The sequence below is a fragment of the Equus asinus genome, chromosome 12 (assembly GCF_041296235.1).
Source record: "Equus asinus isolate D_3611 breed Donkey chromosome 12, EquAss-T2T_v2, whole genome shotgun sequence".
Classification (NCBI taxonomy): domain Eukaryota; kingdom Metazoa; phylum Chordata; class Mammalia; order Perissodactyla; family Equidae; genus Equus; species Equus asinus.
The window spans coordinates 43560831-43585250 of NC_091801.1; the positions used below are offsets into that span (position 1 = coordinate 43560831).

General features: G+C 36.4%; 1 protein-coding gene across 13 annotated transcripts in view; it reads left to right on the forward strand.

Moving 5' to 3' along the window:
- Positions 1 to 24420, forward strand: part of ESRP1 (epithelial splicing regulatory protein 1) — a 55181-nt gene that overhangs the window by 22491 nt on the left and 8270 nt on the right. For 2 of the 13 annotated variants that reach the window (XM_014841665.3, XM_070481351.1), the window contains exons 11-14: positions 1556 to 1774; positions 4136 to 4322; positions 7562 to 7730; positions 21048 to 21198. In XM_014841665.3, the coding sequence (XP_014697151.2) occupies positions 1556 to 1774; positions 4136 to 4322; positions 7562 to 7730; positions 21048 to 21198 (726 nt within the window). Of the gene's footprint in view, positions 1 to 1555; positions 1775 to 4135; positions 4335 to 7561; positions 7731 to 21047; positions 21199 to 24420 lie in introns of all 13 variants that reach the window. The other 11 variants (XM_014841664.3, XM_014841669.3, XM_014841667.3 and 8 more) reach the window with 7 other exon arrangements.

Consider the following 24420-nt stretch of genomic DNA (forward strand, 5'->3'; position numbering starts at 1 on the left):
AAAATATGCTAAACATGCTTGAGGCTTTAAACGTTATATACATCTGTCCCAAACTAGAGGGGGAAAAAATGAGACTTTCTATCTTTAATCGGAAGAACAGTTTTTATGGAAATCATGGCCTAGAATGGACCACCTCAGGGCTTGGCTACTGTATATTGGTAGGTTTGGGTACAAGCAAATGCTGCCTCTTTATGGCTTTACCAAAAGGTGGTTTTGGGGATTGATGAGCTTCCTCTTCAGCCCCCATCCCTACTGACTTACTTAACAAATGTTGAAATGGTCATAGGCTATGCACTGTCTTCTTGTCATTATTAACAATCGTTTTGATCAGTAACTATGGAACTGTAACTTGCTCACCTCCTATTTGGCAGGTACTATAAGGTTCTTGGCCATTTCCTCTCCCAAGTTTGTCTATAATCACGTTTCTATTCATGTTCATCCTCTAATGTTTGTGCTGTGTCTGGACAGTCTGTACAATTTTTAAAGGCCTTGCCTCTTTGTCATGAAATTTCTTTGGCTGTGTTGTCTTCTTTGATTTTCATCACCTTTTATTTAGATAGCAACCGGAGAGGGTGTGAGTGAGGAAATTAGGGTAAATTTTTGGGAGGGATTCAATTCTTGTGTATTTTCAGTTCATGGGATGATGAAGGCTACCGTGGTAAGTTGTTCAAAATACCTAGGGATGCTCTCCATGGTATTTGCACAAGGACCTCCTAGTAGTATGAACTAGGAGGCATGTCCTAAACTGAGACAAAAGTCGACAAGAACCTTGTAATACGAGTTTTGCCTGGGAGTAATCCTTTCTCCAAAATGTATCTGACCTCTCATCCATTCTCAAGATGGCTGAACTCCATGAATTTAAAAGATAGTCGAGATCCTCTGTCTTACAACTTTCTCAAATTCACGCGGAAACTAAGTAATTATTTTCATGGTAACTAAATAATTTTTTTCTCTTTTACATTCAGCCGTTCTGTCTTGAGCTTTATATATCATTATACATGTGGCATTATATTTTAATATAATCCAGAGTCATTGTTTGACCTGTGGTTCCTTACTAGGTCATTCTCTTTCTTTGGATTTGGAGGAGGAATGTGAAGATGATATTAAGGGAAACACTGTACTTAGTGAAATGAAATCGAATAGATTGCTACAAAAGTCTACATTTTAACAATATGTCCAGATTTTTATGAAGGTGACAGACTTGAAGGATATTTGTCCCAAGGCAGATAGTGATGCATTTGTCTAGTAGACAAATCTTTAATCTAAGCACACTGTGTTGTGTGTGGTGTATGCCTCAGCATGCATTTGACAAAAGTGGGTATGATGCTTTCCAAGGTGAAAAGCATGAGTCCCTTTCTCTATGAGTGCTTCTAAACTTTAATATGCCTATGAATCACCTGGGGATCCTGTTAAAATGCAGATTCATATGAACTAGGTCTGGGGTGGAGCTGAGATCATGCATTTCTAACAGGCTCCCCAGTGATGCCAGTGCTGATCTGCAGACAGCATTGGAGGAGCAAGGCTCTAAATCACTTCTGTTTTGCTTTGAGTACAGGTGCTGAATCGATTCTCCTCGGCCCCTCTCATTCCACTTCCAACCCCTCCCATTATTCCAGTACTACCTCAGCAATTTGTGCCTCCTACAAATGTTAGAGACTGTATACGCCTTCGAGGTCTTCCCTACGCGGCCACAATTGAGGATATCCTGGACTTTCTGGGGGAGTTTTCCACAGACATTCGAACTCACGGGGTTCATATGGTATTGAATCACCAGGTAAGAAAGTTGCTTATTGGAAAACTGATTTGCTTATTCTTCTCAAAAACTCTTCCAATAAAAAAGTACAAATGTTCAGCAGTAGTATACTAAGTCTTAAAGGAAAGCTTTAGCTATAAATGCAATAGGTCTTTAGGATGAACTCCACAAAGAATGCTATCATTGGTATGGTATTCAAATTCAGCTCTGATTCTGTCATCACATATATCCATCAAATTATCAATAGCACCAGGTAGGAGACAAATACATTATCAGTCTAATACAACGTTTTACTGTTGCAACTACTGAACTCTGTAAGTCGGCTGTTGTAGTGTAAAAGCAATCATCGACAATATATAAATCAATGAGCGTGTCTGTGTTCCAGAGGGTTTTGTATCCATAGACTGTTTAGAAATGCCTTATTTCAAATGTATATGTTAGGCATCAAATTACATTCAGTAGAGTACAAACTCAATAAGGACTTGTATCTGCACTACCTGGAACACTATGTGATCATAACAGGCATTCAAATGTATTAATGAATTATTGTTGGGAAGCCTCTATCTAACCAAATTATTATGGTATGTAAGTATATATTCAAAGCATATTAAAAGTAGTTCCTGGGGCCAGCCTGGTGGCACTGTGGTTAAGTGCGCATGTTCTGCTTTGGTGGCCCGGGGCTCGCAGGTTTGGATCCCGGGTGTGGACATGGCACCGCTTGGCAAGCCATCTTGTGGTAGGCGTCCCACATATAAAGTAGAGGAAGATGGGCATGGATGTTAGCTCAGGGCTAATGTTCCTCAAAAAAACAAACAAAAGTAGTTCCTGGCTTGATGTCTCTTGATTTTGGTTAAATAAAATTCATATTAGTTGCTGGACAATTTGCCAGTATTTTGTGCTATCACAAGCAGGATAGAGTTCTAAAAATCGGTAAACCAAGTAGTACTAACTAAAATTTTAGAACTCTTTATTAAAAGCAAAGTTGTATTAAGTTTTGAAAATAAGATGTTTTCTGAACATTATGGGTTGAATTAGGTTTGTATTGGAAATACAAAGTACATGCCACTGGGGACAAGGAATCAGAAAACATCCTGAGCCCCTGCTTGGTTTTCCACACCAGCACATGCTCGTTCTAACTCTTAAGTTAATAATAAGCTATGCAACTTTTATCTGACTAGGTACTCTCTCAGCATGCTTTACTGGTGGGAGTCCTTTCAAATAAAACTCCCCACAATTCAGCATCATCAGGGAATTGTTTGGTTTCTCTTTGAGTCACCATTTCTAATAACCTAGGGGCTATTATTACTCTTTGATTAACAACAGTAGACAGATTTGCCTCTCATTGACCCATGTGACCTGTTGACCTATTGTGATTGCACTTGGGAGGAATGCCTCTTTGATAATGGATGAGCTCTTAGCTGCCTCGAAGATGTTAGGTTTCCATCTTGGACTGGGTTTCCCTGGTATCCCTAATTTCCCTTGTATGTTAACTCTTATGGTAACTTGCATGGTAATAATTTGCACAAAACGATCCCCTAGAGACTTAAACCCATAAAATAAGAAAGGAGTCTTATAAGCTGGTTGTGTCTTTTTCTCCCTTATAAAATGTCCATGTTAAATAAATTTAAGCCATTCTGGTTCTGTGGAACAGAAATCTATCAGCTTGGTTTTAAATAGGGTTTTTTTAGTGAGCTATTAGTAACAGAGGAAATGTCTATAAACACCTGTTTGACCAACGTTTAAGGTGGCAGTGCAAGGGAAGAGATGAGAGAAGGGCTTTCAAGCAAAGCTGGTGATATAGCTCTCACCAGCCTTTGCTGTGCTTTGCAGCTCCCAATTCCTTATCCCCCTTCCCTATGCCCAAGCCATGTCCAACTTAGGCTTTAGGGAATGGAGAAAGGGATGTTGCAGACCAGTGAGAGACAGAAGTGAGAGCCAAAAGAGAACACTGGTTTGTTCAGTTTCATGCAGGAGGATACATAAAGCTCTAATACTGGTTCTGTTACTAGCTTTTCTCAGTCAAATAAGATTTAATCAGATTTTTCAGAAAGGAAAAACCCAATATACAATCTATACTTTGAAACCACAGTCACAAGGAGACCCTTTCAAAATTCCATAAATCTGATACTAATTAATAGAAACCAAAAAGGATCACTTTCAGCTATGAGCTCTCAAAACTGCTTCTTCAAAGTTTTGTGGGCCATTCTGGTGATTAGGTGATGAAATGCAAGTCAGATATCAGTAGATCATACTGTCACCCAGATTTTGTGGCTAAAATGTCTATACTGTGGGTGATTGTCACTTTGCATGTTTTGTAAGCAACCATTTCCTTGTTGAAGGAGACAGTCTCCTTTTGTTTCTATTCTTCCCCCACACGCTCAGGGCCGCCCATCAGGAGATGCCTTTATCCAGATGAAGTCTGCCGACAGAGCATTTATGGCTGCACAGAAGTGTCATAAAAAAACCATGAAGGACAGATATGTTGAAGTCTTTCAGTGTTCAGCTGAGGAGATGAACTTTGTGTTAATGGGGGGCACTTTAAATCGAAATGGCTTATCCCCACCGCCATGTAAGTTACCATGTAAGTTTTTCTTGGGTCTTGGCGCTATTCTACGCTATATGCTGGTAGGTGCTTAAGCTGCTTTCATAACTTTCTGTGCCCCTGGTTCTTTCTGAGGCAGGCAAGGTGGTTACGGTTACGTAAGGCTTTCCCATCTGAAATCGGTAGTATCTGGTAATCATTTAAGACCTTGGTTGTGGACACCCATAATTAGAGATGCTACAAATACCTCCTTTCAAATTATATTCTTGCTTTTCCAGTGATAAGCACTTGATTTCTGAAGCTTAGTGTACTCAAGATAAGCACTGACTCTGGGAGGCAACCTGGCTATGTAGATATTTTAATACGCATTTAAAGGTAAAATAAATATGGCTGGATCTTTTTTTTTTTTCCTTTCTGTAGCACATTTAACTTTTTAGAAGGGTGATTTGATGCCCATTTTACATTTTTCAATTTTTTGAGCATTAAGTATTTTTGGGAAGGATAACCTGGGGAGCACTTCTCTTGCTCTCCAGAATATCTGGAATGAGCAAGTTAGTAAAAAATACAAATGCGTAAATAAGTTAGCCAAAGTTTCCACTGGACCACAGGATCAGTGCTTAATTTCAAGCCATGCTCTTGCTCATTGGCACCTGGGTGCAAGCCATCTGGAATCCTGTTTGAGAGGAATAAGCCCTTTAGTTTGGAGACCAAGTTCTGGTTAGTGATTAAGGAATATTTGGGGATCTGATGTTTAAAACTTGAATCTTTTTGATGCAGTTTTCACTTTTGAATAAGACATACCTTGTTAGGAGGCATGTTTTGTGTGTTTAAAGACTGTAGCAACTGGAATACAGTCCAAAGATAACTGAGAAAGTGAACTGGATTATGTACTCGATTTCCAGAAAATGGGGAGTGTTAGGACATCACTTTCTAGTAAAGAGGAATCTATACCAATGTACCTATTTGATAAAGTATTATTCATAGAACATTCAGTGGGGCTTAATCCTTTTTATTCCTTGGAATTTCTAAATGCTAATAGTCCATTTATCTGCTGCTTGCTGTTGGTGAATATGTAAGAGTTGATCACTAATGACTGTCATGTTTTGCAAATTTATGATTAGGCTTAAGTGAATATCCTAAAGTAATCTTAGTCATATGCATTCTGACCATAAAACACTGATAATGTCAGTGACTTCTACAGTTTCCTTTAATGAAAATCTATCGAGCACATTGAGATAGGGGAATTTCTCTATCATGTGTAACCCAAATTCTTCTGCTGGGATATCCTTTTTCTTCTCTCTCTTCCTAGGGGAAAACTGGTCATTACAGACTTTCTTCATAAGACTTCAGTTTCTTCCCCTTTCTTCTCACAAGTCCTAAAATAATAGAAAAAATTTAAAATGCATTTTTCAAAACATAAAAATAAATTTCTATATCCTTTAATACTTTCCAAAAATTTTAACTAAAATTTGGCTGCTTTTTATTTCAGTGGAAGAGATTACTCATTTTAAAAAAAAAAATCAGAATTCCAATTTATACATGCTAATATTATGCCTGTTCTACTGAACTTTCTTTCCTGCCAACTCATTTTAGGTGATTGCCTATTTATACAGCAACCAAAAGATTTACAGAAATTGCGGGATTTTGATCTAATCTGAAGGACTAAAGCAGTTAAAAGTAATTGGTTATTCCCCACTGAGGGGTTTATTAAATTTGGGAAAGAAATTCTGTTAAAGTCTCATTGTTTTGAAGTTTTAAACTTTAATTTGTTTATTTTTTAACTTTTTGAAAAAGTTAAAATTTTAAGGTCAACTCCATTTTTCTAATCTATGAATATGTAAGTCTGATTCTCTTCTAGGAATACTGGAATAGCTGTCCTTTCGTTTGAGGAATACTCAAATCTGAGCAGCCCAATCTGTTTAGTTATCAAAAATTTCTGCTTCTTTGTTTTGAGGCAGGACAGATTGACACTTACTATATACGTGTCTTATTGGTGTGAAGGACTGTCGGATAATCAATTGTTTGATAGTTTTGAAAGCAGGATATAAGCACAGGCTTTATAATTTTCTAAGTGACTTGGGAGACTTGAATTATCATTTGCCGTTTTGTGGACTCTTTAAGGCCAGGGATCATAATTTAAAAATTCATCTACATTTGGTATCTAACATGTAGCACAGTTTTTGGTGAATATGAAGGACCCAAATGTTGAATATAAGATCAATATGTTGGTCTTTGGTGTTCGTACTCAATTCCATTGACATAGAAACTCATAAGAAGAGCAAAAGACAATAGAGATTTTCATGTGAAAAGTTATCCTTTGGTCCTCTGGTATTTGCAAAATATGTTAGGTAGTTCTAGGTGTGAAAATTAAAGTCAGGGACCCCAAATTCGGGCAACCTCTCAGTTATCTCCTCTGTTGGGTACAGATGGCCTGGATAGTTGTGTTCATCCCACATGTTAAAGCTGGTGACCAGCAACTGGTCTGACTTAACTGTGTTATTGGGCCTGGAAGAAGTTGAGTAGCCAGAAGACAAAGGAATTTCATCTTTTCTATTTTCTTTTCAACCTGAGTTGAGTTTTTATCAGTTGACTCTCAGGAAGACTTATACATATATTAATTTGGGTTATTTTTCAGGTTAGATTTTTTTTTTTTTTTAACACGTGTGAAGATGTAGATTAGCTTCAAAGCCCATCTTCTGGATTGCCTTTAGGTGAAAATAATGCAGAGTTAATATCCTTTTGGGTCAGTTCACTTTGGCACAATCTATGCTTTGGTATAATACATAGTACTGGCAAATAGCATTTTATAGCCTTTTTCATTTTATGTTGTACTGTGGAGTAGATAGCAAGATGGAATAGCAGCATGGCTCTCAACAACAAAAAAAAGAGAACCCAGCTTTTGGTTTAAAGTTACACTAAATGTCAGTCCCATGTTTCTTTCCTCAAAGGGTTAGTTTATGGTACCTGGCACTCAAGATTCGGGGAAAAAATCACATGTCATGAAATGGTTGAGAAGGCTTGAAAGTCTACTCGATGTTGGCTTTTCCAAATTTCAGAGTAAAAACGTTTCTTTAGGTTGATGGAGTGTGAGAGATGAGATTACTTCTAAGTGATATCTAATCAAAAGGAGGTTGCTTGGGATGATATAAGGAACTGATTTCTTTCTTCAAAATGTGCATATGGAATGGTGACCTTACAGCTTTAGTGCCAGCACATGTGTCAGCTGTTACAAATGTGTCTCAAAGTCTCTCTCTTTGCTTATTTAGGCCTGTCTCCTCCTTCCTACACATTTCCAGCTCCTGCAGCAGTTATTCCTACCGAAGCTGCCATTTATCAGCCCTCTGTGCTTTTGAATCCACGAGCACTGCAGCCCTCCACAGCGTACTACCCAGCGGGTACTCAGCTCTTCATGAACTACACAGCATACTATCCTAGGTAAGGCTCTGATGGAAGTGGAAATGAGGGACAGAAACAAAAGACTCCTTTGATAGCCAGTGCCTGAGTTCACAAAAGAATATTGTCGGCCACATTGAAGGTTAGCATGGCAGGCAACAGCCTCTGGTCGTATCTGTGACCAAGAAAGTTCTTTCAAGACAAACTGAAATAAGTTTATTTTTTAACCATGTAGTATTGACAGCATGATCTTTTAGGTTACCTATGTATACAACTTTCCTTTTTTCCTTTTCCTATCTTAGGGCCATTAGTGAGTAGCACAGTAATCACTGTAATAGGATGGCAGTATCATGTGAATGAATTATAAAATAGGAAAATACGTAACGAGAATAATTATATTTTTAAGTAGCATGAATTCATATGTCAAGCCACAATAAATGCAAATTGTTGTTTTAAATTTTACAGGGCTTGTATTCTTTCCCCTCTAAATCTTAACAAACAAGTCCAGAATGAGATTATTCAATATATTTTTAATCTGATTCTTTTCAGTTGTGCTCAATTTCTGGGAGGCAGCAGGGTATAATGGAGAGAAAGTTATCAGTGTGGACTTAGGAGACCTGAGTTTTAGTTTCATCTCTTCTTCTAACTGGGACAAGTCACTTAACCTTTCTGGCTCTTATAAAATAATGGGAGTGGGGGGCCAGCCCCATGTTCAAATGGTTAAGTTCTTGCGCTCTGCTTCAGCAGCCCGAGGTTTCATCAGTTCAGATCCTGGGTGCGGATCTAGCACCACTCGTCAAGCCATACGGAGGTGGCATCCCATATGCCACAACTACAATATACAATTATGTGCTGGGGGGCTTTGGGGAGAAGAAAGAAAAATTAAATCTAAACAAAACCTTTAATAAAATGATGGGATTGGTCAAGTTTTTGGAGTCCTTTCAGGTCTGAATGCCTGTGATTCTAACTTGGATATATAATGACTTCTCGTTCTCAATTTTCTTTTCAAAAAATTTTTAAAAAACTTTATTTAGGGGCTGGCCCCATGCCTGAGTGGTTAAAGTTCGGCATGCTCCCCTTCAGTGGCCTGGGTTTACAGATCCCGGGCACGGACCTACTCCACTCATCAGTCATGCTGTGGAAGCATCCCACCTACAAAGTAGAGGAAAACTGCCACAGATGTTAGCTCAGGGCTAATATTCCTCAAGCAAAAAAAGAGGATTAGTAACGTATGTTAGCTCAGGGCAAATCTTCCTAATCCAAAAAAAAAGCAAAAAAACTTTTTAGCAAGTAACCAGTTCACTTTATTAAAATAAGATTTTATTTTGGCACAAGCAATATTGCTCAAAATTTTAAAAATTATACCAGGCCTTATTTTTTCTTCTCAAGCTTATTTAGACTAAATCTTTTGAGTACATCCAATATGTAAGTGAAGTTTTTGATAAGTGGCCTGGAACTAACCTATCTGATCCCTACAGTTGCTGTGCCACATTGTTATTTTCTTCTCTCTCCATCTATAGTTTTCCATTAGGGATAAAGAACTTTGGAATCACAGCAATGAAGTTTGTAGCCACTGTTAATTACATTTGTTTATTTTTTTAGGAATTTTTAAAACACTGATTAATGCTATTGGAGATATTCTTTATTCTACTGGGGAACAAGAATAGGGAGAAAGCCATGATAATCCTCAGCTGGCCATGTTTTTGAAGACTTGAAAAGGTTCAGAAGCATGAGTAATTGTTCATGGTTGAGTGCCACATCAGGCACCTAGCCCAATCCCAATCTGTCACCTTCTCTGGATTCTGTAAACAATCACTTGCAGGTAGTGGATTCTGGTTATAAGAGCAATCTTTGTCTACCTTTCTTACACTATCAGAATGTCAGGAATGGAATGCACTGTGCCACTGGAAGCCTGGTGCACTTTCTCTTGCCTACAATACATTTGCAGTGTATCCGGTTTCACCATTGACTTGCTATCTGGACAGTGTTAAAAGAAGGGATCTCTTAGAAATAGTTTCCCATCACAGTGAGATGGGAACTCATGTCTTGAATCGAAGCCCCAAAGGCAGGAGAACCTGACATTTGTGGTTTAATGATTCCTGTAACTTTGGGCTCCTGACTATACTTAATTTTTTTCTACTAGTAGTTTTAAAGTTTGTAATGTCCCCTTTGTTAAGTCTAGGAGTGTAGAAGTGTAGTGGATAAAATTAGGCTCCCATTTTACACACCTCCAAGTCCAGTAGTAACCGCTGTTGGCAGTTTAGTAACACGCATATGTGTGTGCTTCTGAATAATGTGGCATACTTAACATGTACTGCCCCCTTGTTCTTTTATTTTTTTTTTGTAACTTGCCAGCATGTCATTGACTTCTTCCCTAAGGAATATTTATATATTTACCTTACTCTTCTAACTTCCACATGATGTCCCAACAGTGAAAATACATCATAACTTAACAATTCCTTTATTTTTAGACAACTCATTTCATTTTTCTCTATTAAGTAAAGCTCATATTCATCTTTAAATACTTATATTTCTGGTCAAATACCATATGATCTCATTCAGAAATAGAAGATAACAACAAACACACACGTAGAGACAGAGATTGGTTTGTTGGCTACCAGAGGGGCAGGGCGGAGGGAGCGGGGGAAAGGGGTGATTAGGCACATGTGTGCGGTGATGGATGTTGAACATCACATCACCTGCACAGAAATCAAAATACATGATGTATACCTGAAATTTATATAATGCTATAAACCAATGTTACTGTAATAAAAAAAATGAATAATCTATTTCAAGCTGAAAAATAATGCTTATGTTTCTGTAGGATGATTTTACAGAAGTGGAATTTTTAAATCGAAGGTCATGTGCATTATATTTAAATTGATGCTTCCAAATAAGCTCTGATTTGTTTCATTAATGTACATTTCCCTAATTCTAGTGAAATTACCCACACAAATGCATAAAAGTGTTCAAACATGGCACCATGCTGTTATAGTGTAAAATCTGGAATAATTTAAAAAGCAAATTCCAAAAACAATAAAAAGATTTTATGGTTTTGGCAGAACACCGTTAATCTCTAACCGCACATGACTATGTGTCTTTTGAGGCTATTGGAAAACTGTTATGTAAATATTCAAGGATATTTTGGCCTATTCTTTGATAAGTAGGAAAGGCTGAGATACCATACTTTAGGCTAAAAAAAGATACTAAATCAGAGGCTTTGGAGTTTGTCTCTTTTTAAATTAAAATTTTTTAATTCCCTCCACTTTTTAAATGAAATATGTCAGTTTGACTTCATATTAATGCAATGTGTTCATTAATTTAAAACATCAAGATGTTAATGTGTTTTGCAGATTTCTGAAACCATGTCCTTCAAAAAAAGTGATTGGTTCTAACTGTTCTTAACTTTCAATTTAACTGAACAAACTGTTATTTAGTACCTGTGTGTGTGACATATTGGGAATAGTAGGATTAATAGGACCCGGACACTTTCTGGTCCCAAGTAGCTGACAGAGTTTGTCTGTGCAAAGTCAGTGACTTCAAAGGACTCCTTCAGCTAGGTGGCATTTGTCCTCATTTATTTCCTCTAACTTGTTATATTTGAAAATTTGGAGATAAATTCTATAGTGGGCATTGCTCCGAGAATATAGTATCTTTCATCATTAAGGATTTAGGTTACTTGAGGAACATTTAAGGAGAAAATGTGAACCAAAGAATTGGTTTTCATTTGTTGTTAGATGAGTTTTTAGCATTCTAGAGGAGTAGGTGTGACAACAGCATGTTGAAGAGCAAGTTCCTCAAGTGGTTCTGTTTTCTGCTTATGGACCTTTTTTTCCTTTCCTCTCTTGGGAGAAGATTTCAGTTACCCAGTATCCCAGAGCATAGCCTAGGATACAAAAGAATTAGAAGGGGCTCTCTGTTCATGCCCACCTGCTTATCACTCAAAACTCTGTTATATCACACCCTTTCTCTCCCATTACATAAAGCCCTCCCTTTTATTCTGATCTCTTATTTTTCTCAGAAAAGAATATTCTCCTTTGCATCAGAGCTGTAGCACAGTTGAGAAGCATGCTGATTCTTCAATTAAATGTCATCTAATTTAAGGAAAGAGGGACTAACGTAAATGCCTTGTATGCATCACCTCACCTTTTGTAGGACACTAGACATTAATAAGTAACATGACATTGAACCAAAAAAGATGGCGAGGGATATTTGACTTTCTTCATGAGTAATGCGTCATTTGCATGCCTATTTGAAAGGTTTATGGTGGGGGGAAATTCTTTTTGCCTTGGGATAACCATTTCTTGTAAAATCAGCTTATTTCTACCTAAGCAATGAATATGAGTATTTAGTAATATTGAGGCCTTCTGCAGTGTTTGCTTTGTTGTATAATGTTGTATTTTATTCTGGAATTCTTTGCACTTAAACCACAAGGATACCAAGCCTCTGAGAGATGCCATCATTTCTTATTTTGAACACTTTGCTTTCTAGTTCAAGTTTACTTTTTCTATTTGTGTTTTTAATAAGTATAGGTATGCTTATCTTTAATAAGTATATGTTCACATGCAGTTATAACAAATAGTACAGAGAGATCCCATATACAATTACCTATTTTCTCCCAATAGTAACATTTGGCAACCAGCTTACTTTCTAATTTACCTGTTGAAAGTTTTCTAATAGGACTAAGAAAAAATATATCCTTAGTATGGGGTTATATTTTTCTTGGTTAAAATTTTTTTTACAACTTAGTACCACAAATGCAAACTGGAATTCAGCATACAATGAAATGATACTAGAATATTGTAATAATGCAATATCAAGCATTATATTATTGTAAGACAATTGTAATATTGTAGTAATGAAGAAGAGTCAGATAAGTTTTGTTGGTGGGAATGATTATCACTCAGTTTTTTCAGTTGGGATGATATTTCTAAATGATGTAACCAAGAAGAACTGTTATGGGCAATTCAGTCTTTCCTGTCAGTCAGTGAGAAATCAGTATAGCTTTCATAGAGGAAATAGTCACTTGCTAGTCTAAAGACCTTATTCATATAATGAGCAGTTCCAGGAATTAAAATGAAAAAATGCCTAAAATTCTTCTTCGCATTGCAGAAAATTATCAAGCGCAGCAAACCTCAAGGAAAAATAATCACTCAAACACCTTATAACATTATGATATTATGATATAACATATAATATGTATCATTTTATATTATGTTATATATATTACCATTATATATATTATTATCTTGTATATATAATATATATTATCATATTAACAATATCAATATTTTGCCAGTATTGTTTCATTTATTTCCACTGTTTACCCTACAACACTCCTACTCCCAGAACATTTTAAAGCACAAGACCTAGAGATCATTTCTTTCACCTGCTATTATTTATGTGCCAAATGTATCTTTAAATTAAGCACCTTATTCTTAAAGCATTAATGACTTTAGTTAAAGCAGGAGAACTTAATAAAACATCTGTCCAACCTTGATAAACAAAATAACCCTACTTTGCCTCTATTGCCCCATTTAAACATGTCCTTTGTTTGTCTTTACGAGATTACACTAAAGGAAGCCTAAAGGAAGAATTGAGATTTGTCTGTGAATTTTGTTCAACAATGCAAATTAATGACTTTTGACTTTGATTTTCTTTACCGTATGTTGTGTCTTTTAAAATACCTCATTTTTTGGTCTTTTTAATTTCACCAAAAGCAAAATGGCTTGATTAGGAAACATTTTCCATTGAAGTTTGAAATAATTAATAAACAGTCTCTGAAAAGACAGCCAATAATAACCAAGAAGTGGGAAAACAGTTGCTTCCAGAGAGAGGTTCCGATTTGTAAAGGTAAATGGTGTAATGGAGTCGTGCTACTTGCTCTGTATTTGCACCTTGCCATGTTGTCTCTATTCTTATTAAAAAATAAGACAAAAATGCATTTCAAAAACAGTGACCCAAAAATACCTTCAAAAGTAATTTTTGTAAATGAGCCCCTCTGGAAATTGTCTTCTTTTGTATCTTTCCCAAGGAGAAAGATGTCCATGGATCACAGTGTGTTTTGCTTGCTTTCTTCATCTAGATTTTTTTTATCAAGACACTACGTTTTTTTTCTAAACATGTAAGAGGATCAGCTATGCTATTAGTTTGTACCTTGAGCAACAAGATTACTTTCAAAATAATTTCTAGTATAGGATTCAGTTTTCAAATTAGAAGTTGGTCTGTATCAGGGCTATCTTTGTTTTGAGTAAGCAGTCTACTATGTTTTTGGAGCATATTATAACTGTAGTAGAGGGTTACTTTTTATAATCTTTGACATAACCGGAGTAAATTTAAGTTTAGCTACCAAACTGTTCTGAAAGTACATAAATTTGCTGACTGTTTAGGTGAAATAGATCCTTGAAAGGTTTCTTTATTTGTTCCTATGTGTTTTTATATTTGTTGGCTACTTAAACTTTCTACAAGAGATAGATGCACGTATGTAGAGAAGCTTGTCTGGCCTTTAAAAAGCTAACAGAAATCCAGGATCCAGATGTAGTAATCAGTCTGTGGGCAGCTGCAATATTCACAAAGAATGCTAAGTTAACCTTGAGATTGTTGATGTCAGATGAAAACTTAAAGTTCAAAAATTTCCACTGTGAAAGTTGACTCCAGCCTTCACACTTGCCAGGAATGAAACAATATTTCTCCTTTTACTTCCAAAATATATGGTCTTTGCAACGCTAGGAGTTTTAGTGAATGTTAGTACAAAGCCTCTGTGCAGCAATTTTACAAGGCATTGGAAATAGATTTCTTTCTGCAGGACTTCTCAGAGTGCTTCCTATGTTAATGTGTTGTGACTCATCCAGAGGGAAGAATACAGTTCTCTGATCTTCTTTCACTTAACCTAATTCTCTAACAGGATAAACTTTGATCTTCTCTTCTATAGAGAAATGTGACAAGTCCTCAAATTATGAATATGATAACATTGTGATACCAATGTTTAGTAATTTCTAATTATTAAGTAAATGAAGAAGGGTATGATGAACTTAGTTTTCAATAGTGTGTATTATGAGTGTTTAGATATGGTAGGTATCATGGCCCCCAGTATTTTCATATACCTTTCCTTGTTCTACAAAGAATTTTGTCACACTTATTAGGATGTGTTGAATATTATAAAATTAGATGAGATAAATTAGGATCTGGGAAAATATAGGATAGGAAGAAACATTTGGATAGTCTGGCAACAGAAAATTAGACAATTAAATTAATAATTGGCATAACAGTCATGGCCTCTGACCAGGTAGTCAGACAAAAGGAAACTTAAATTGCAAAACTCATAACTTCAAAGGAAAGGAAGTCATAACTTCTCAGCGAAATAGTTTTTCTCTACATTGGGTTTGAAAATTTTTACCTAAATATGTAGAGAGGACACGGAGTGCTGCAGTGGAGGAAATCGTCATCAACTTTATAATACATTCAGTCACTTGTTTTGTTCAGCAGTTTCTTAACGTGATCTCAGTGCAACTTGCTGAAGGAGCCTCAGCAGTAATGTCTTCATGGCTGTGATGCTCTGGTGGTTTTCTGAGTGTAAAGCTTTAGAAAAGCCCCTCTCGTGCTATTTACTGTTTCCTTCATTTCCTCCCACCTCCCCTCAGTTCTTTGTTCAGGCAACCCCGACGGGCTTTCTCATCAGCTCACGTACACTCCCCTGGTTGGTTTACTTGAAGTGATACAATCTCTTCAACACTGTGGGACTTTTGGATTCAGTCTTAAATTGACTTGTTCATTTGGCCCTAACCCTTTGGTTCCTTTGTAGTCCTATCAATTTGTGAACTTTTGTAGCTTTTGAGTAGAAGTTACATTATTGACATCATGCACACCTGAGACGTTGATAAATACTGGTACTTGAGAATCTGAAACCTAACTAAAGATATTAAATGGAAGTGAGAACCCAAAACAGTGACTAACAATTGAACATAAAGATTAGGACGAGCTACTGATGTGGCCTGGTTTTGATGGGCAGCTCTCTTTTATTCTCTTATTTGGAGTGAGGATAGAAAATTTCCTGTTTGAATTCCTTATCTATCTCTAAACCACTGCCATAAAGCACACACATGATTTTTATGTTATCCTTATTCTGTGGTGGCAGAAAAATCCATACATACTTTGAAGCTATTCTTGTGTTTAAAGTTGTATCCCTCATCCTATAACATACGGCACTCACTAACATTCCTTAAACTACATGCAATCTGAAAAAGACTAAGGTTTTCTGATAACTGAGTAATGTATTTTTCATGAAAAGCATTACATTTCTCAAACATTGACTGTAAATTGATGTTTAACTGAATTGAATTAGTTCAAAAGTTAATTTTGAGATTTGGTTTTTAGGTTTTTAAAACAATTTTATTGAGATAATTTACATACCATACCATTAACCCAATTTAAGTATACAATTCATTGGTTCTTAGTGTATTTACAGAGCTGTGTTGCTAATTTTAGAATAATTATACAGTCTAATTTTTAGATAATTAACAATCTAATTTTAGAATAATCATCACCCCAAAAAGAAACCTGGTGCCCATTAGTAGCAACTCCTATTTGCCTCACTTTTACCCCCTTCATTTTCCCCTCCCCCATCCCTAAACAACTACCAATTTATTTTCTGGTTCTATAGATTTGCCTGTTCTGGATGTTTCATATAAATGAAATCACACTGTATATGGTCTTTTTTTCCCCTGCATTTCCTCCCCAGATCTCCCCCCAGTACATATTTTTGGTTGTGGGTCCTTCTAGTTGTAGCATGTGGGACGCCACCTCAGTGTGGCCTGGCGAGCAGTGCCATGTCTGTGCCCAGGATCTGAACCAGCGAAACCCTGGGCCTCCAAAGCGGAGCACATGAACTTAACCACTCGGCCATGGGGCCAGTCCCTGTATATGGTCTTTTGTGACTGGTTTCTTACATTTAGCATGTTTTTGAAGTTCATTCAGGTTGTAGCATGTATCAGTACTTCGTTCCTTTTTATGGCTAAATAATATTCCATCATAAGGATGTACCACATTTAGTTTATCATCCATTCATCAGTTGTTTGACATTTGGAATTGTTTATACATTTTAGCTATTAAGAATAATGCTGCTGTGCACATTTGTGTTTCAAGTCTTTGTACGGACATAGATTTTCACTTTTCTTGGGTAGGGTATGTATGTAGGAGTGAAATTGCTGCATCATGTGGTAACTGTTTAACCTTTGAGAAACAGCCAAAGTGTTTTCCAAAGGGGCCTCAGCATTTTACATTCCCACTAGCAGTGTATAAGAGAAAGTTCCAATTTCTCTACATTCTTTCCAACTCTTACTCTTTTATTTTAACCATCATTGTGGGTGTGGATTTGCTATTTAATTATGGTTTTGATTTGCATTTCCTTAATGACTATTGATTTTGAGCATCTTTATATGTGCTTATTAGCCATTTGTATATTTTCTTTGGAGCCATGTTTATTCCAGTTCTTTGCACACTTTTAAATTGGGTTATTTTTCTTATTTTCAGTTGTCAAATTTCTTTATACTTTCTAGATATGAGACCATGTAGGATATGATTTACAAATATTTTCTCCCAGTCTGTGGGATATCTTCATTTTCTTGATGGTGTCCTTTAAAGCACAAAAGTTTCACATCTTGATCAAGTCCAATTTATTTGTTTTTTCTTACTTAGACTTTTGGTCTCATGTATAACATGAGGTCATGAAGCTTTACTGCTATATATTCTTGTGAGAGTTTTGGCTTTTACATTTAGGTATATTATTCAATTTGAGGTTTTTGTATAGTGTGCGGTAGGGGTCTAAATTCATCCTTTTGCATGTGGCTATTCTGTTGTTCCAGCACCATTTATTGAAAAAACAGTTCTTTCTTCATCAAATTGTCTCGGAACTCTTGTCAAAAATCAATTGACCATAGGGGCCGGTCCCATGGCATAGTGGTTAAGTTCGCGCACTATGGTTCAGCAGCCTTGTATTCATGGGTTTGCATCTCGGGTGTGGACCTATACACCACTCATCAAGTCATGCTGTGGCAGCATCCCACATGCAAAATAGAGGCAGATTGACATGGATATTAGCTCAGGGCCAGTCTTCCTCACCAGGAAAAAAAAATTGAATTGACCATAAATGTAAGGGTTTATTTCTGGCCTTTCAATTCTATTCCATTGATGTGTATGCCTATATGACTACCTTTATGTAAGTACCACACTATCTTGATTACTACAGTGTTGTAGTAAGTTTTGAACTTAGGAAGTATAAAAGTCCTCTTACTTTGTTCTTTTTCAAGAGAGTTTGCCTGAGTCCTTTGCATTCCATACATGTTTTAGGTTCAGCTTTGTTAATTTCTTCAAAGAAGCCTGTTGAAATTTGATAGTTATTGCACTGAATCTGTAGATCAATTTGGAAATGCCATTTTAGCAATATTATGTCATCTTTATGAACATGGGCTATCTTTCCATTTATTTACATGATTTTTTTTTTAAACAATGGTTAGTAGTTTTCAGTGTACAAGTTTTGCTCTTCTTTTGTTAAATTTTTTCCTAAGTATTCTAATCTTTTTGATGCTATTGTGACTGGAATTGCTTTCTTAATTTCATTTTTTAATTGTTCATTGTAGTGTATAGAAATGCAATTGACTTCTTTTGTGTATTCATCTTGTATCTTGTAACTTTGCTAACCTAGTTTATTCTAGTAGTTTTTTAGTAAATTCTGATTTTCTGCATATAAGTGTACCTTGTCTTTATCCTATCCTTTTATTCTATAAATTATTTTACTGATTCTTTTTTCAATAATCTGTGAAAGAATGTGGAATTTAGGTAGATAGAAAATTCTTATTCTCATGCCCTGTTAGGTAGATAATAGATTATTATTATTATTTTCTTTTCTAAAGATTGGCACCTGAGCTAACAACTGTTGCGGATCTTTTTTTCCCCTGCTTTTTCTCCCCAAACCCCCCCAGTACATAGTTGTATGTTTTAGTTGTGGGTCCTTCTAGTTGTGGTATGTGGGACGCTGCCTCAACATGGTCTAATGAGCGGTGCCTTGTCCACACCCAGGATCCCAACCAGTGAAACCCTGGGCCACCGAAGCGGAGCACTTGAACTTAACCACTCGAACTTAACCACTCGGCCATGGGGCCGGCCCCGATAATAGATTATTTAATTTTCCTTAAGATGCCTTGTATACAACAAGTAACCATAGTGCAAAAAATAAAGATGTGAATCCAAGTTGTGTTGTGTTTAGGCTTCATCAGAATAGGTGCTACCTTACAGATGCTGAATGTAATTGTCATTTATAACCTTAGATTTCTAGTTGGATAACTTTTATCTTGCTATTATTTTATCTTGGTTGTATTTTGAAGGCACTAGACACCTAGATTTATAGGAGATCTTTATCAAAAGGAATAGAATACACCAGGACAGAGTCATGGAAGTAAGTTGTATGTTTTGGAAATTATCTTTCTTATCCAGTTTGGAAAGTCTGAATAACTCATAATGAAATACATGAAGATGTCTTGAAGGTCTTTGAGAATTAGAGTTAGTTATCTATCAGGTTTTTTTGTTTTTTTTGGGGGGGGGTTTTTTTTGCTGAGGAAGACAGAGGAACATCCACTGTCAATCTTCCTCTTTTTTGTATGTGAGCCACCACCACAGCATGACCACTGACAGATGAGTGGTGTTCCATCAGGCATTTGACAGAGCAAATACAGTCTTTGAATGATGATTATATAGGGGGAAGCACTGAACTAGAAGTTGAGAAATCTGGCTGGTTCTTCTGGGTTGGTGAAGAGCTAACTGGTTGTGTGAAATTATTTAACTCTTAGTTTCTGTTTCCACCTCAGGGAAAAATGAGGTGGTGTGGCTGAATGATGGCTAAAGTCCTAAAGTTCTGCATTCTCTCTGTCTCTGCTCTCACAGTTGCACACAGATTGACATTTAGTGTCTAAATAGGCTCTCCTTACAGAGAGTTGAAAATCTCGCTAAATGACTCAATATGCAAATAAGTTGAAGATCACTGCTTTAGAGGCTTAAAAGGTTAAGGGCAGCTTGATGTCAAGTAATATTTTCAGATTCCCATATTTTAAAAATGATGAAATAGAATGATGGTTATGGATATAGCAAGAGTGAGATAGCATAAATTTTATGGTTTATAGAGTAATTTGATATGTTAAATCATTGAATCCGAAGAACAATTCTGTGAAACTGGGAAGGTGCTATCATCTCCATTTAGCAAATGGTGAAATAGAGATAAGAGAAATTAAGTGACTTGCTCAATGTTACTGTGCTAATAAAAAATGGAAGTTGGGACTAGATGCACATCTGGTACCCTTCTTTCTATTAACCCATTAGTTAGGATTATGTAAGATAGACAATCGCAATGATTTTTTAGTCCCTTCCAGTATGTGTTTACTTGTCTTTGAAATGCAATAATTACCTACTCAGAAAGATTTATAATCATTAATAATTTAAGGCTGTGGGTTTTTATTACTCTTTAAGCTAATGACTTCTTTAAAAAATTTCCCTATATGTATTTTCAATTTTCACAACTAGCCACCAATTGTGGTAGAAAACAGATTGGGTGGAGGACAGGGTGAAACTAAATGAACAATATGGTTAACAACTTGAGTTGCCACGTAAAGAATAATTAGGTGTTCACTTGGCTTGTGCTCCTTGGAGGTAATTACTGCAGATGCACTAAGAGAACCCATGCATCAATTTCCCCTCGTGTTACTTGTGATTGATTTAATTTGTTATGCATCCCTTTCGATTTTCACCTCCCCTCTGTTTTTTCTGTTTCTTTCAGTCAGGTTGGAAGAAATAACTCTTGAGCACTATTATACCTTGCTGTAGTATTGTGCTGTACATTTGCTGTATATGGGTAGAACAGTCTATTTTTTGGAGCTATCACTTTGGATACTTTTGGTCTCTGTGGCTAAGGTCCCTATCAGTCCTTTGTATTCATGCCTTTTTATGCCTTAGTATTCCTGATAACTAGCCAGTTAATCATCAATGAGCTGGGCTTCGGAAGTGGTGCTGTGTGGTTGAATGACTGTGAAGTCTTAATTTTTTCCTTCCTTTCCCTTTAAGAATCTCAGAACTGGATCTTTGGGGAAGCACTGCTTTTAACTCTACAGTAACCCTTCTACCTTTCAACCTTTGGCTTTTGTGGAAATGTGGGACAGAACAGCTATGGTGTTCTTACCTGTCTTGGAAGAAGTAACTCTGAGAAGTCTAAGAACCATCACCCTGAGAAAGTCTATTTCCTTAAGTAACTAATGTTTTTAGAGTAAATATTCGACACTGTCTGTTTCTATTGGTTCACTGTGCTTTTTCTCCCTTTAGCCCCCCAGGTTCGCCCAATAGTCTTGGCTACTTCCCTACAGCTGCTAATCTTAGCGGTGTCCCTCCACAGCCTGGCACGGTGGTCAGAATGCAGGGCCTGGCCTACAATACTGGAGTTAAGGAAATTCTTAACTTCTTCCAAGGTTACCAGGTCAGTAGCTTGAAGAAGAAAAATACTCAGTGCCCATATCACTTAAGCTGATTTGCCTGAAGAATGCAGCCAGGAAAGAAGCAGAACTTCTGAAACTCATGTGTGTACCTGTGCTAATAGATTTGCTTATGGAGGCAAAAAGAACCAGAGTGAAAGTCAGGGGGACTAGTGTGAGTGCTAACTTCAAACTCATCCCTTTGACAAGATTAGGGCTTTTCCATGCTGTTCTAATTGTTTCAACTTAATCTGTTGGTGCTTTTATTTTTTTTCTTTTAAATTGGAGTATTTTGGGAAAGCTCTTTAGGGCATAGAGCAGTGTGGGTCTTTTCATCTGGAATACAATTGGCTAAGAAGTTTTCCTCAAAGTCAAATTCTTGACTAACAAAAAAAGTACTTAAACATGGAGCTTAAGTTGGGTAGTTAAAAAGTGGTCAGAGGCCTCCCTGCCTAACCTGGAAAAAACAAAAGAGACTCAATGAATCTTTAGACTAGACGGTAACTCCTTCAAATGAGCCCTAGGGTAGTCAGCCTTTTATGATGATCTCCTATTAGTTTTCATGAAATTCCTATTTATTCTTGTCAGGTTGTTTCCCACTGCCTGTGTCCATCAGTTAAGTTTTCTGGCTTACAGAATGAGGTGTTTCTTGGCGAGAGCTCTTTGTGAGCAAAATCTCCTCCCTGCCGTCTCATCGGAGCAGATGCCTTTGCTTCCTCAAATCACATAGTTACCTACAGCCTGAACGCCTTCTTTTCTGCAATGTCTAAAAATCAGTACCTTGCAGCAAAAATTGTCTTTCCTCTTGGAGCTGGACCTTGCTTGAGTTTAGAGTTGAGAAGTGTTTATAGACATAATCATCAAATCCTAAAATCGCCTTTGAGCAGCTTTCTAAGAGTTGTGCCTACGGAGGCTGTTTCATTATTAGAATGGGTTTACAAGCCTGATATCCGTGAATCATGGAGGATTCTGGATCTCCGATAATTATCTCAGTAGGGATGCCCCAAACCTACCAAGTTACCAAAATGGTCTTACAGGCTTTTAACGTACAAAGGATATTTTCTGACAAATGAAGAAAATCTATGACTGATAGCGAAAAACTGACTGAAAGTGGGCAAAAGTTATCTCTTGTTACTGCCTAGCTTAGCACATTCTCACTGGAAGTAAGATTTTTTTCAGACATTAGCAGATACTTTGCTTTTCTTAAACAATTATGCTGCCTATTGGAAGCCCTTGCAGGGGTAAAAAAGTTACTTTCCAAACTTCATATCTGATTCGTTAGATTATGAAAGGAATAGAGAATGTTACTGAAGGAAATGTTGCTTAATCTCCTGGAGAAAACATTTGAATTTTATATTTTCTCCATTGTTTTACAATTCTAGAAAGTACAAAGTTTTAGGTTTCAGTGGTCAGCTGAATTAATTTTATTTGTTTTGCTTAATCAACTTTTAAATTCACACTGAATAGAATTAAGCAGTTATACACATAAGTTGATGATGAGATTAAGCAAAACTCTTATGAAGAGTGTCATGGCTGGCTTTTGTGGGTATTTATTCTGCCACAAAGGAGTAATACCCGTTATTTCTAGATTCATGGCTACAAGATTGACATGCTTCAAAATTGAGATAAGCCACTACAGACTGAAGTTATTTTATCTTTCTAGTAATTTCTAGGGAATCAATTCAATGTTGGAGTAGAGTCATCTGGTATAATCAGAAGCACAAAGATTGTGCAAAATTATTTACTCTCAAGGCATTTGGCCTGCATTTCTGAAGTGCTTGGAATTTTTGAACTGGATCAATGAATTAGGATTACATAAGAACCTCAATTACCCAATGCCATATATCAAATTATTCCAATGTCTGTCTTCAGTAATTTGAGCTTTAAGGTAGTTACAGTGTACACATTCAAAGTCTTTTGTATCTAACCCAATTTCAAATCACTCTAAAGCTCATGTTTAAAGCTCATATTTTCTACTATCTTTAGGAACACATGCTTTCTTATTTTTTTTTTTCTGTTCTCACTTATTTTGATAATAGCCAGTAGTTATGGGATTCCAGGTTCTTCAGATATAGGTTTGTCATAAGACAAAATCAGTGGATGACTTTTTTTAAAACTGTGTTCTTGTGAGTGTAATCTGTGCTTGTCTTTACCTATGGTGTATTTATCACTGTTACTGGTCTAATGGGAGGATCTCATTTGATATCCAGTTATTTATGATTAATTTTACATAATAATATTTTATTTGCATAATTAAGCAAATTCTTGGTAATAATTGATTGACCTAAGTCTCTCGATGGTTTCTGATTATGTCTTTTTAAGAATATATGTATCCTGATGTAATAATGGTGTATATCATGCTCTATAAACATTATATTTAAATACAATTTTTGGATGTATGTTTCCTGTACCCTCAGCAAAATTCCTTCCATAAAACAACTCGAACTTAATTTTTCCATGCTTCATTTGGGGTTGGGAAAGGGTAAAGCTGGAAAGGGCAAGGATTTTCAAAAGGGAAAGAATTCTGACGGCCAAAGCAAGATGCAGGACATGGGCTCTGCTATCAAATCTGCAATCTTATAAAGTTAAAGTAATTGAGTTAGGCCCATTTTGATAAATGAGATTAATAGAATGAGGATGGAATTTATGAGGACAAACTACCATGAAAATATTTGGTAATGAGAATGTCATTCTGGTCATGAAAGTAAACCTGTATCTATGCTCTGATTTATGAGCCTCTTATTCTGAAATGAACTCTCAGATATCCTTATATATTTCCTGTAACTTTTTCATTTGCTCTTTGCATTACTCTTTACTGTCAGTGGCTTTGCATTTTCAGTAGTGCTAGTTTTTGTCTCTCCTCAAAGGATGGACTTTAATCATTATCTCTTGGGGCCTCTCACTGCTAAGATTTTTACTTGCCATCCTACTAAGAGAATTAGATTGATATTACAGATACATTTAATACTATTTAAAGTTCACAGAGTTGTTTGGAGATATTGGGCTTCCTGTACAATACCTTGCAAATAGTTGGTGCTCAAATATTTGCTATCTAGTCACAACTGTGGGTGGTATGGAAAGTGTACTGTTAGCAAGATCTGAAGTGTTTAGTGGTGTTTATTGTGGTATGGTGTTCTTTTTTTTATCCATATGTTCAATCTAACTTCCCTCCTAGAGGGGACTTTTTATGGTATTTAGATATTTTAAGAAATGAAGATTTGGGGTTA